Raw genomic sequence first — 13,592 nt, forward strand, 5'->3', positions numbered from 1 at the left:
ATCATACAGCTTCCAACCCTTTTTCCCAAACGGATATCCCATAAAGATGCACTTTCTTACTAGCAAATTTATCGCCTTTTGCTTTTTGATTGTGAGCAAAGCATAGACATCCAAAAACACGAATTGTGTTGTAAGATGGAGGACTACCAAAGAGAAGTTCATAGGAACTTTTGTTATCAAGCAATGGTGTTGGTGTCCGATTGATCAGATGTGCGGCCGCAAGAACACATTCTCCCCAAAAATAAATTGGCAAACTAGCTTGAAATCGCAAAGCTCTCACTACATTGAGAATATGTTTATGTTTTCGCTCAACCCTACCATTTTGTTGAGGAGTTCCCACACAAGAAGTTTGAAATATAATTTCAGTGGCAGAAAAAAAATCACGCAAGCAATGGAATTCAGTATCGTTGTCACTCTGAACGACTTTGATTGATTGGGAGAATTGTCTATCAATCATAGCGACAAAAGACAAAAACATTTTGAGAACCTCAGTTTTATCAACCATCAAATAAATCCAAACTGCTCGCGAATAATCATCTATTATAGTCAAGAAATAACGCGCACCACAAGAGGATTGATGTTTGTAAGGACCCCACAAATCACAATGTATTTTCTCAAATATTCGAGATGCTCTGCTATTACTCAAAGGAAACTTTTCTCTAGGTTGCTTAGCATGAAAGCAAACCTCACAAGCTTTATTAAAACTTCCCACAGTTTCAACAGAGGGAAGTAGCTTTACCACTTTTTCAGATGGATGACCCATTCGTTGATGCCAAAGATTGATTGAAGTGGTCACACCATTTACTGTAAGATGTTGCACTGATTCGGTTCCCTTGAAGTAGTAAAGTCCATCCCGTCTAACACCCGTTCCAATCAGCTCCCTCGATTGGTCCTGTATAGCACACATATGAGAGTTAAAGAGAACACTGCTCTGCATATCATCATTTAACTGAGAAACAAAATAAGATTGCAACTTAAAGAACATGATGAAGAATAATTTTTTCTGTTAATCGAACTGAGCCTTCTTGAGTTGCAACCACTGTTTTACCGTTAGGTAAACCAACAGGGCAGTGAAATATATCTTTTGCATAAGTCATCCAAGTGGAATCACCAGTAACGTGACGAGAGGCCCCTGTGTCAATTATCCACAATCGTGCATCAAACTTACCAGTCAATTGATCATCAGAAACCTTTGTACCACTAATTAGCCCTGTTAATGCCTTCCATTGGTCCGGTGAGAATAAATGAGATGAGGGAACTCCACAGCTATCAGTGGGCTTTTTGGTTAAAGTGGCATTGGCACGGGGAACACCTCTACCCCGTCCACCGCGTCCTCCACGCGCGTTGTTGCCACGATTCTCATACCAATCTGGATAGCCATGTATTTCGAAGCATTGAAATACGTCATGGCCAGATTTCTTGCAGTGAGTACAAGAGAGGTGAGATTTGTCTGGTTTATCAAAGCGACCACGACCCTTGCCAGAACTGGTATTGACAGCAAAACTCATAACTTCTGGTGACTTGTCTTCGGGGACTGTAGTTGAGCGAATTGTCTCTTCTTGAAGGACCATTTGATAAGCACGGCCAAGTGATGGTAATGGATCTATGGACAGAATATTAGTGCGAACTTGTGCATAATACTCTGAACAAAGACCCATTAAAAATTGATGTAGCTTGCTATTTTCTCGTCGTGCCTCATGTTCACTGCCAGCGGTACAAGAGACACAATAGGAACATTTAATAATAGGCTCATGGGTATGTAATTCTTCCCATAGTGCTGACAACTGGCCAAAATATATGGACACAGACATATTCTTAGACTGCTCACATTTAACAATAGATGATTTTAATTGTTGAATGCATAGCCCATTAGTCACTGCAAATCTTTTCTCAAGAGTATCCCAAATCTTTTTGGCATCCCTGTATTTAGCAAGAGAGCGTTTTACCTCAGGACTAATGGTGTTCATTAGCCAAGAAATAAGCATAGCGTTGATTGTGGTCCAATCCGACTGAGAACAAGGTGGAGTCGGTCCAGTGATCGTTCCATTAAGGAAATCAAATTTTTGTCGTGCCTCCAACGCCGTTTGTATGTCAGCAGCCCAATCATCATAGTTGTTTCCGATCAAACGTGTCGGGGTTATGAAATCACCCGGTCGATCTTGAGGACCAAGGTAAAAGGAAGAGTTTGGTTCAATTTTGGGTTGAGGTTGGGGAGGCTGCGCCAGCGGCTGGTTGTCGTCGGCCATGGATGAGTTTATACGCAGGTATAAACCTTAGCGACTGATACCATGTAGAATACAAATAAGAAGAAAATGGAGAATTGATTATATATTGTCTCTTGTGTCTAAACCTCAATACAAGCACTCTATTTATAGTGCCAACAAGATGATGAAGAATGAATACAAAGAAAATAAAGAGACACATGAAAATTAAATTAGATGATTAATATCATCAAATATCTCAACAATATATATATATATATATATATATATATATATATATATATATATATATTATGTTTTAGTATTACTAATGAATTTTATTATTTTATTATGTGTAACTAATTTAAATATTATTTTTTGAAAAAAAAACTAATAAGATGATAAGTGGTGCGTACCCAGGGTGGGCACCCGCACCCGGTGGGGTGGGACTGGGTTTTGAAAAAGTCCACCCGATGCGGGTTGGAGGAAGTGGGGATGGGTGGAGAAAATATAAGGTGGATCGGGTGATGGATGTAGCCCTCCCCGACTCATTGCCATTCCTATCCAATAGGCCGTGTTATAATTCAACATGTGACAATTCTATCATTCCCTCTATAAAGTTAGATTAACCCTGTGTGTATCAACCCAAAAAATGGAGCACAAATTTTAAATGTAAGTGCATGTCAAATATCTATTAAATTGTGTATATTTCATATACTATTTATCAGCTACTATAAATTTATTTGTATGTTTTATGCCGCCTGAGGCAAAAAGTCAAGTTGCGATTAATCCAAGAACGAATGCAAAGAGGACAAGTCAATAGCTGAACAAGTAATTTGTTAATTTGTTGAAAGCAAGTAATTTGTTAATTTGTTGCTTTCAACAAATTAATTCATCTGTTGAAGTATTTTTGGTATAAATTTACCTAATGTTTTTGATAGAAAATAATGTGGTACAAATTTTACAAATATGTAGTGACACAAAATTGTCTCGACAAATATTTTAAATGCATTACTTATTGTGACTATGAAATTGACCATAGTTTTTGTGACAATGGAAATGGCAATGTTAGTATAACACGTTTTGCTGTTTATAATTTTTTTTTAACAAAATTTTACAAGAACCAAGTACTTTTCGGACTATAACAAAAAAGTTTTATTAACATAAATTGAATGGTAAAGGACAAAGAAGATTGGAAAAGTAAAAACAATAATAACAATAATAACAAGCAATATGGCCAAAAAAATTAAGCAGAAAAAAGTAAACCATGTCAGAGCAATGGTCATAAAAAGTAAACCATATTAAAGCATTTCATCTTCAAATCATTTCACTCCATTACTACCACTATGAGGGAATCAAAATGTTATTCGTTGAAATAGGTAAGCAATAGAATTAAAGATATATTCTATTATTTGATTCTGTATAACGAATAAACTTTATAAATTGTATTCTGAATTAATGAATATAAATGCAATAAACATTCAAAAAATAATATTACCTCAACACTAACAAACATACAACAAAACAACAAGAACAATAATAGAAGTATAAAACTAGAGCAAATTATACTTTTGGTCATATGACTATAGGGGGCGTGTCAATTTTCGGTTCGTGACTTTTAAAACTAACAATTTAATCCTTTAACTATGTTTTTTTTAGCAGATTTGGTCCTCCCGGCCAAATCACCGGTGAAAATTGGCCGGAAAAACTTAAACCTTTTTAAATTTTTTATTCATGAGGGCAAAATGGTCATTTCATCCCCATTTCTTCTTCTTCCTTGCTGCTAGTGGCCAAGCAGAAGTAGTGAGGGGGCCTTCATCTCTGCTTCTTGATCTATCCTTTTCATGCCACGTAAAAACGTTCTTGTGAACTTCAACCTCTGGGATCTGAACTGGAATTAACTCTGATCTGTTACTTCTGTATATGTTGTTTCTGCTTCAACTTCATATAATTATTGTTTTTTGGTAACCCAGGTTTCCAGCTTCACTGCCAGAAAAATAATTGTTGTTGTTGTTGTTTATGATGATGATGATGTTTGTGTAGGCTGTGATGATAAACGGAATTTTTTGTTTAGTTCACCGGGTTGGGGAATTATCCGACCCGTATCTAGGCGGGGCGACCGGTAGGTCTGCAGCCATGGCGGTGCGGCTTCTCCTCCGCCCTATTTCACAAATCTGAGCCTCGTTTTTGTTGACAACGAAACCCTAAACCCTAAATCTTATTTTGAATTGTGAGAGAAAGGTATAATCAAAGTACACTGTGTGGTCTTGTGTTGCGTGGATCTCTTTAATCGGATCATGTTTCAGTTTCCTGTTCGATCGTGACCCTAGTTCATTGCAGGCGCAGCAAGGAAGAAGAAGAAATGGGGATGAAATGACCATTTTGCCTTCATGAATAAAAAATTTAAAAAAGTTTTAAGTTTTTTCGGTCAATTTCTACTAGTGATTTGGCCGGGAGGACTAAATCTACTAAAAAAAGCATAGTTAAAGGACTAAATTATTACTTTTAAAAGTCACAAACCGAAATTAGCGCGCCCCCTATAGTCATAGGACCAAAAGTGTAATTTGCTCTATAAAACTATAACAACAACAACAACAACCAGCTTGAACTCATGTGCTAATGGGAGTTACATATTTAATTTGGCTCTCTCTCCCCTCTTAGCAGGGGCAGATCTAGGATTTTATTTGAGTGGAGACGAATATGCAAATTTAAAAATATTTATGACAGTCCTTGTACTTAGACTCCGTGACTACCTTAATTAGATGGATACTCAAAAGTATATTTTCTTTTAAAAAAAAAATTCATAACTGAATTTAAATAACAATTTGTTAATTGCTATTACTTTTGCTCCATACAATACCATCATTAATTCAATAGCAATGTTACTGAACATCATATATTATTCATATACATAAACAGAATACACTGCAAACAAAACAGATATTAATTTGTACATAATCTTGAACCATATCAATTATCAAAGCACGATAGCATATGACAATAATGTGATTGGTGTTCTGCCTAACACTAATGGTTGTGATAATCTTGATTAGTAAACTGCATTTTACCTGTGTTTTTTTTAGGGAAAGAACTTAATTCATTGCATCAACAGATAAACAGGCAACAAGAAAAGGGAGCGGGATATCGATCCATTCCCCGCAACCTGACACATAAACGGCTTCCCTAGCAATAAGGTGGGCGGCACGATTCGCAGATTGCTTTACAAAGTGGAATACTACATTATTTAACATAGATGTAGATTCTTTAATGTCATCAACTAAAATACCAAAAGCTGAATAAAAAAGAGCAGCAGTAATAGCATGAAAAACTGTTTGTGAATTTGTTTCAACGTCCACATCTCCCAGCCCCAAGTCCTTAAGCCAACTTAGAGCCTCCTGAATACAATATGTCTCGGCTTCATTCACGCTGAAACCCGCAATTTTTTTTTTGATAATTCCCTCACAAATTAATTCCCTTGGCAGCGATAAACATACCCTCCTCATTCCTTAAAACCCAGCATGCCTATAAGAGTTATTTGCATAATCAAATGATGCATCTGTATTTACCTTGAACCTCCCTAAAGAGGGTACTTTTTATCTATGTTTTAGTTGATTAGTTAGACAGATTACAGATACATGGTTAACACTAATTTAAAAGTCTTAAGTTTATGTCAATTATGTGGAAATCTTGCAGACAACTTAGATTAACAATTGATTATGCATTTACTCAAAAAGTAGTCATCATAATACTTATTGTGTAATTTAAGTTCATACTGCTTTGCAACTTCGAGATGTAGAACCTGCTATATGCCTATATACATAAACACAGTCACATAGACAATATACATTATACATACAATATAATATGAAAATACATTAAAGTAGTTGAAGATTGAAGATTTAAAGAATTAGAGATTTATCAATTAAGATTTAATAATAATATATAAGGATAAATCAGCCTACATGTATGTCAGGGTATAAAAATGATTAAAAATCGCAGCTGAACCTTGTAATAAACTATTAAGGCTGCCTACGTACCCAAGTTTTGATATGCTTGAATTCTAGGATCAAGACACACGTAGTTCTTAGATTACATAGTTTAGTTTGACACTTTGGCTGGATACAATATCAATATTTGGACTTTGGCTTCGGCTTACTATGTTGTGCATTCAATTCATTCTTGATAGTTGCATTCAGTCATGGCCGCTGGGAAGTTTGGCCTTACTGTGGCTGTGGCAATGCTTTTTAGGTTCAGGGAAATCTATCTTCCTCTTCTTGACCGCCTTCTTTTCCGGTTCTTCTTCTTCTTCAGGGTACTTGCACCCTAACATCTTTTTTGTCGCTTCCATTGACTTATCTTGACGAGCCACTGCACGATCATTAATGGCGGCAATGGAGGAGGAGACAACTCTTCTTCTACAGTTTTCTTGAACCCTAGCTAGTTTCTTGATTATTTTTGGGGAATGGGATAGGTTCTTTGGCGTAGAAGTAACCTTGAAGAATTCATCGTCGTCGTCATCGGAGTCGAAACCCAGGTCGTCATCGGAAAACAACTCTTGAGTTGCATTTCCTGGACCCGATCCTCATCAAACAACAACTTCAGGATTCTGCTTCTGTTGTGTTTGTCTCATATATGGATTAGGAATACGAGTTTGCCTCATACTAGGAATAGGAGTGAAACGGGTATACCCTTTGTACCGGGATTAGATGCCTATAAATATATTGGTTGTATTCTAAGGGTTGTGTCACCACTATCACCATCACTATGAATAAGAGTATTGTTTCACTCCCGTGGACGTAGGCATATTGCCGAACCACGTAAATCTTGCTTTCTTTACCCTTTCTGTCATTATTATTTCTTTCTTGTTCCGATTAATCTCAACAAATTGGTATCAGAGCACTGTTGAGATGACCAGTTCATGTACAAAATTTGAGATCAAAGTTTGATGGTACAGGGAATTTTGTGTTATGGCAGTCTAGGGTAAAAGATTTGTTGGCACACCAGGGCCTTCTAAAAAACCTTGAAGGTGGGAAAATCAACTATTCTGGAAGAGGCTGATTTGGGGGAGAAGAAGCAGGAAGCTACGGACGTGGTACATGCTGATGACTCTTATTGTAGTGAAGGTGATGTTCTAGCAGTTACAAGGAACAAGGTCGAACATTGTTTGGACTTGTTGGATGTTTCTAGATGCTAGATGAGAAAGTGGTGAGGGGCGTTATAGTGTTGGGCAGCGTGGATACCAGGAGGGGTCGCGGACCTGGTATGGGTCGGGCTTGGCATGAGTCACGACTGGTATGGTATGGGCTGGGCATGGCATGAGTCACGGCTGGTATGACGGATTGCTTGGGACAAAGTAGTTCGTGAACATGCACGGGGAAATGTTTGATGCTGCATGGTGCGTGTTGCTGAGCAGTGGTGATTGCTGGTTAGTGGAGCATTGGGCAAGGCACACGGGTTTAGTGTGACTTTTCAGGGGCGCTGTTGTGTTAGTGGCAGTGTGGATACCAGGAGGGGACATGGACCTGGTATGGGCCAGATGCAGGAGGTCAGCTGAATGGGGCAGTTAGCATGAGTCGCGGCTGGTATAACAAAATATGGTGGTCGACGGCTGAGGACGAATGGCTTGGGACAAAGCGATTCGCGTACATGCACTGGGAAACGTTTGATTGTGCGTGGTGCATGTGGCTGGCTAGTTGGGATGATCATGGTTGTTCCTACCCGTATGTGAGATAAGCTTTTCTCCTAAAGGGCATATTTGTAAAGGTGGAGATGGTGAGATAAGTCTTTTCTCTTAAAAGAGCATATTTGTGAAGGTGGAGATGGTGAAAATTCTCTCCTATTTGTTAGAGCTGTCGAAACGGGTCGGCGGGACGGGGCCCGCCAAGGCCCGCCATATGGTGGGGGCGGGCTAAAAAGCTCGTCAAAATACGGGCATAGGGGAGGTCGGCCCGCCCTGCCCCGCCTTAAGCCCGCGGGCCTTGGCGGGGGCCCGCTAAATCTTAAAAGTTTCAATATTAAATAAAAATTATATTAATGTAAAAAAAAAAAAAAAGTGTATACTAAATTAATTTGGATAGTTTAAACATATGTTAATGCATTTGTAATTTTTTTAAATACAAAACTAATTAACAAATAATCAAATACATAATGTGTTAATCTATAAATCAATAACGAATCATTTATACTATGTAATAATTTTATTTTTTTTTTTGAGAATAAGAGCTTAATGTATTAATTCAGATCCAAGAATGTTCGCAAGAAACTGGGGAGGAATATGGAACCACTCCCCACAACCTGACAGTGAAACGCCCTCCCTAGCTAGAGCATGGGCAGCACGATTCGCAGATCGCCTAGCAAAACTAAAGACCACATCCTGTATCAAAGATGCAGCCTCTTTTACATCATCAATTATCAAACTAAAAGGCGAGTTATAAGAAGGGGAAGATAAGGCATAAAAAACAATCTGGGAATCAGTTTCCACATCAATACTCCCATAATCCAAAGCCTTGACCCAACTTAGAGCCTCCCGAATACTGACCGCCTTGGCTTCTTTAACATCATAATCCCCCACATAGTTTGAGCTCTTCGCAGCAACGAGGGTCCCCATTTCATCTCTAACAACCCACCCCATACCCATGGAGCCGTTTGAACTCATTGCGACATCAGTGTTCAGCTTTAAACAGCCGAAAGATGGCGGCTTCCAACTCTCCTCTTCAGTCTCTTGAACAGCGGGTGCATCCCCCTCATTCGCACACTTCCAATTACTCCACAAAGACAGAGCAGAACGCAGCATCAAATCCATAGAGTACGGAACATTCCTCCACACCGAATCATTCCTACTACACCACAAACCCCAGCATGCCATTACAAATTTGCATAAATTATCACCATCTAAATTACTGAGATTCTCAAAAAACCAATCTGAGACATTACCAGTTCCTGTAGGCACGATTAGTAAGCCAAGAGCCGCCCAAACCTTAACTGCCTCACTGCAAGTAGCAAACAGATGCAAGGCGGATTCCTCAAACTGGTGGCACAAATGACAAGTTACCTGGCAAGCAACACGTTTGTTAACAATAAATCACGAGCAGGTAAATACTGAGAAGCAAGCTGCCAACAAAAAATCCTCACCTTTGGAGGGACCTGTAAGCTCCAAATTCTCGCCCAAGGGCGCGAATCATTCGCCTCACCCACCAGCCGCCGATAGTAAGACCGAACCGTATAATTCCCTTTATGATCATCGGCCCAGTACCAAGAATCAGGGGGCAATCTAGTACTCAGTGGGAGTTTCATGATAAGAGCCGCATCACGGGCATCAAAAATATCCCTAACACAATCATAGTCCCAACCAGTTCCATCCACATTGAGCAAAGAGGAGACCGGAGCAATTGTAACCGACTCGTGTAATGGTGTTATAACATACGGATTCAACACATCTGGTAACCAAGGAACCTCCCCAATCTTTGTCCCTCGACCATCACCAATACTTCTACGACAGCCCCTTCTCAACACCTCCTTTGCCTCAAGCAACCCTCTCCAAACAAACGAAGGATTACTACCAGCTTCCGCTTGAAAGAACGAAGTGGTAGGATAATAACGTGCCTTATACACACGACTAACAAAAGAATTTGTCCTTGTGAGAAACCTCCAATCCTGCTTTCCAAGTAGGGCCAAATTCATGTCCCTGATCCTTCTAAAACCCATGCCCCCACACTTCTTAGGCAAACATACACCATCCTAGCTTTTCCATCGTATCCCTTTGCCATTACCAACACACCCAGTCCACCAATACTCATTCATCATGACCTCCAGCTCCTTACAAAGACCCTTAGGTAATAGGAAAATCATCATAGCAAAAGAGGGTAAGGCTTGAATAACATTCTTTAACAAAACCTCCCTTCCCGCTCGCGACAAAAACCTGGCATTCCAGCTCCTGACCCTATTCAACAATTTGTCCTTCAGGAATCCCAAAATCTCATTTTTCTTCCTCCCAACTAAGGAAGGGAGACCCAAATATTTCTCAGAGGTATTCCCTTCTCTCACGCCTAAGAGATCAGTGATCATGGTACGGATAAGATGCTGTGTATTTGAACTATAACAAATGATAGACTTGTCATAATTAACTTGCTGCCCCGATGCATCCGCAAAAACTTCTAGGACCCTTTTCATCTCAGCACATTCTACAGCATTGGCACGGAAAAAAAGGAAACAATCATCTGCAAAAAGCAGATGAGAAATCTGGGGGGCACCCCTTGCAACCCGCACCCCATGCAATAAGCCCCGCCCCATTTGCCGATCAATAAAAGAACTTAGCCCCTCAGCAATAAACAGAAAAAGATAAGGAGATAAAGGGTCACCTTGCCTGAGCCCGCGCCCCGGGGTGATTGGGCCAAACTGATGCTGGTCATGCAGAACATGATACCTTACCGAACTGACCGTCTCTATCATAATATCCACCCACTTCTGACCAAAACCCATCTTTAACAACACCCCCTGTAAAAACCGCCACTCAACACGGTCATAAGCCTTACTCATATCCACCTTCAGGGTTGCCACCCCTTCCTTCCCTTGGGTTTTCCTCTTCAAAAAGTGATGGACCTCATAGGCCGCCATAATGTTATCCGTTATTAAACGGCCCGGGATAAACGCACTTTGAGCCCCATTAATCAAACCCTCGAGCACCCCCTTTAAGCTATTGGCACACACTTTCGCTGCAATTTTGTAAAGCACGTTACACAGTGCTATAGGTCGCAAATCCTTCATAGTATCGGGATTCACTTTCTTCGGAATAAGCACAATATAAGTGTCATTTGCCTTCCCGGGCAACCTGGCCGTCTGTAGAAAATTCCTACAAAATATGGTTACATCACCCCCTACTATATCCCAGTAGTGCTGATAGAATCCCGGTCCAAGACCGTCCGGCCCGGGGGACTTATCCGGATGCATCTGAAACACGGCCCGACGCACCTCCTCTAAACTAACCGGTCTGAGCAGTTTAGCATTCTCCCCTGGTTTAAGCCGTGATGCAACACAATCTAAAACCTCCTCCATATCCCCATTAAATGGCTTAAAAAGCTCCGTAAAGTAATCCACCATTACCCCCCCCCCCATGTCCTCCACAGTTTCGGCAATTGTACCATCATCCCTGCGCAACTGTTTAATTCGATTTCGCCGCTTCCTTAAATTCACGGAGTTATGAAAATATTTAGTATTCAAATCACCCCCCCCCCCCCGGTACCAATGTTCCTTCGATCGCTGCCTCCAATAAACATGTTGTTGCTCCAATAAACGCAACAACTCCTTCTCAGTTCGTTCATAATCAACATACCCAGCTGGGTCTCGCCGTACCCTCAAATATTCCAGTCGTTTTTTACAGATCTCGATTTTACGATGGAATTCCCTATTAAAAGATTTCCCCCAACGCCAGATATCCTGCCCACACATCGCAATCCAGTCCAAAACATCTAATACCATAGTGCGGCCCCAACTGCTGTCAACAATTTTTCTGCACCTGTCCTCACGTAACCACATGTTATCGAAACAGAATCTCCGTCGCTTCGCCCCGTTCACGGTCGGTTCTGGTAAAAGTAGAAGAGGCTCATGATCACTGTAAGGGCATATCAGTGAGCACGCCGAAGCACCACCAAAAAGATTTAGCCAGGAGTCCGTAGTTAGAATCCTGTCCAATTTTTCCTCAATCATATCAGGAGTACCCCGCGATTTAACCCATGTGAACTGGTTACCCTGGAAAGCAAGTTCCGTGAGTCCACAGTCCTCTACTGCCTCCCTAAAGCCCGCAATCCTCCAGTTTGGGTGTGGGTTTCGCCCCCATTTCTCATACTGATGGAGAATATCATTATAATCTCCCATTATTACCCACGGCAGCGTGCTCACCCCGGAGAGAGTTCGAAGCAAATTCCAAGAATCCCTCCGCTGGGTCGACCCCGGATGAGCATAAAATCCCGTAAACCTCCACGTTGGGCTGTCTATATCCAACTTTATTGTCGTGTCAATATGGTTTTGTGAGAAACCAGTGATCTCAACATCCACCGCTTCATGCCAAAAGAGCACAAGACCCCCTCTATGACCATGTGCATCAACAACAAACATATTCCGAAACCCAAGCTGCACCCATATTGGCTCCAACCGCTGACCATCCACAAACGTTTCCATCAGAAAAACCACCTTCGGCCTCTTCGAGCGGATGATGTCCGCTAGAACACGAACTGCCGTTTGGTTGCCAAGCCCACGGCAATTCCAAGTTAAGAGACTCATAACTCTCGGCGGGTCTGCGCCGCGAGACCCGCCTCCAATCCGTTTTTTGACAACATCGTTTCACAGTCCATATCCGCAATCTGCCCCGACTCACTACCAGACACAACCTCAACTCTTCTTCGCTTCTGCTCGGCCACTACCAGCACTGGAGTGTCTACCCCCTCTGCCACATTAATAATATTACGGGAATCCACGTCTGCTCCATTTAAATTATCACGTGAATCCACCACTGCCACATTTATATTATCACGGGAATCCACCACTGCCTCATTTATATTATCACGGGAAACCACCACTGCCACGCTTATATTATTTCGGGAATCCACAGCAGTGCCCAACACCGGCGTCCTCTAATTCAAACGCTCAGCCTTCGTTTCCGGCGGAATCCACGGCTGCCCATTAGACGGAGCCCCACGCCTCGCCCCCGCCCTCAACCAGGCACCATACGGCTTCTCCACTTTAGGATCCCACCCATGCAAAGACTTGTGGCAATATTTATCCCCATGCCCGATCACACCACACACAAAACAGAACGTTGGAAGCCTCTCATACTTAAAATCAATTAACTCCCAGCCCCCGTTCTCCTTCTTAATCTTCATCTGCTTCTTCAACGGTTTAGCGACATCTATCAGCACACGAACCCGATAAAAGGTTCTTATTCCCCCATCAAAATTGCGCTCGTCAGCATGAACCAACGTACCCAAGAACGATCCAATAGCAGCAACAATAGCCTCAGATCGCAAACCCACTGGAAGAGCATGAATCTGAACCCATAGCTCTGCATGTGTTAGTGGTATGGCTTCCGAATCCTCTCCAGGCTGCACCCGCTTCATAATCAAGAGACACTGCTCAAAGGACCAAGGTCTATCATTGAGAATGCGTATGACATCCCCCTCGTGATAAAACCGTTACAAATAACGGCGTGAATGTAACTCCCGTGTGTTCACCCCCATCACCGGCCTCCAGACGGCAGCCATAGTATCCTGGAAGAAAGCAAAACGAACCGGTTTTTCTGTGACCAATCGTCCAACTACATAAATTCCATCCTCCCCATCCGCTTGTTCCACCGGGGCATGGGGGACTTGCACAAAATTATCCTCATCATCCACGTCGGCC

At 41.5% G+C, this 13,592-nt stretch overlaps 1 protein-coding gene across 1 annotated transcript; it reads right to left on the reverse strand.

The window, feature by feature from the left end:
* Positions 1 to 5,293: 5,293 nt before the first annotated feature.
* LOC109170919 lies at positions 5,294 to 9,905 on the reverse strand. The gene is made up of 4 exons (XM_019320050.1): positions 9,333 to 9,905; positions 8,496 to 9,252; positions 6,426 to 6,770; positions 5,294 to 5,493 (listed from the first exon to the last, which is right to left on the reverse strand). The coding sequence occupies exons 1-4, from the start codon at positions 9,903 to 9,905 to the stop codon at positions 5,294 to 5,296; spliced, it is 1,875 nt and encodes a 624-aa protein (XP_019175595.1).
* Between the last annotated feature and the right edge of the window lie 3,687 nt (positions 9,906 to 13,592).

Source organism: Ipomoea nil, unplaced genomic scaffold, assembly GCF_001879475.1.
Source record: "Ipomoea nil cultivar Tokyo-kokei standard unplaced genomic scaffold, Asagao_1.1 scaffold3377, whole genome shotgun sequence".
Taxonomy (NCBI): Eukaryota; Viridiplantae; Streptophyta; class Magnoliopsida; order Solanales; family Convolvulaceae; genus Ipomoea; species Ipomoea nil.

Excerpts from the sequence above, each read along its gene's own strand:
- LOC109170919 (XM_019320050.1), bottom strand. The coding sequence starts at position 9,905 with ATGGGTTTTAGAAGGATCAGGGACATGAATTTGGCCCTACTTGGAAAG. Across the intron at positions 9,253-9,332 it reads GCTTACAGGTCCCTCCAAAG|GTAACTTGTCATTTGTGCCA; the intron begins GTGAGGATTTTT and ends GTTGCTTGCCAG. Across the intron at positions 5,494-6,425 it reads AAAGCATTGCCACAGCCACA|CTTTTGGTATTTTAGTTGAT; the intron begins GTAAGGCCAAAC and ends TTTTTTATTCAG.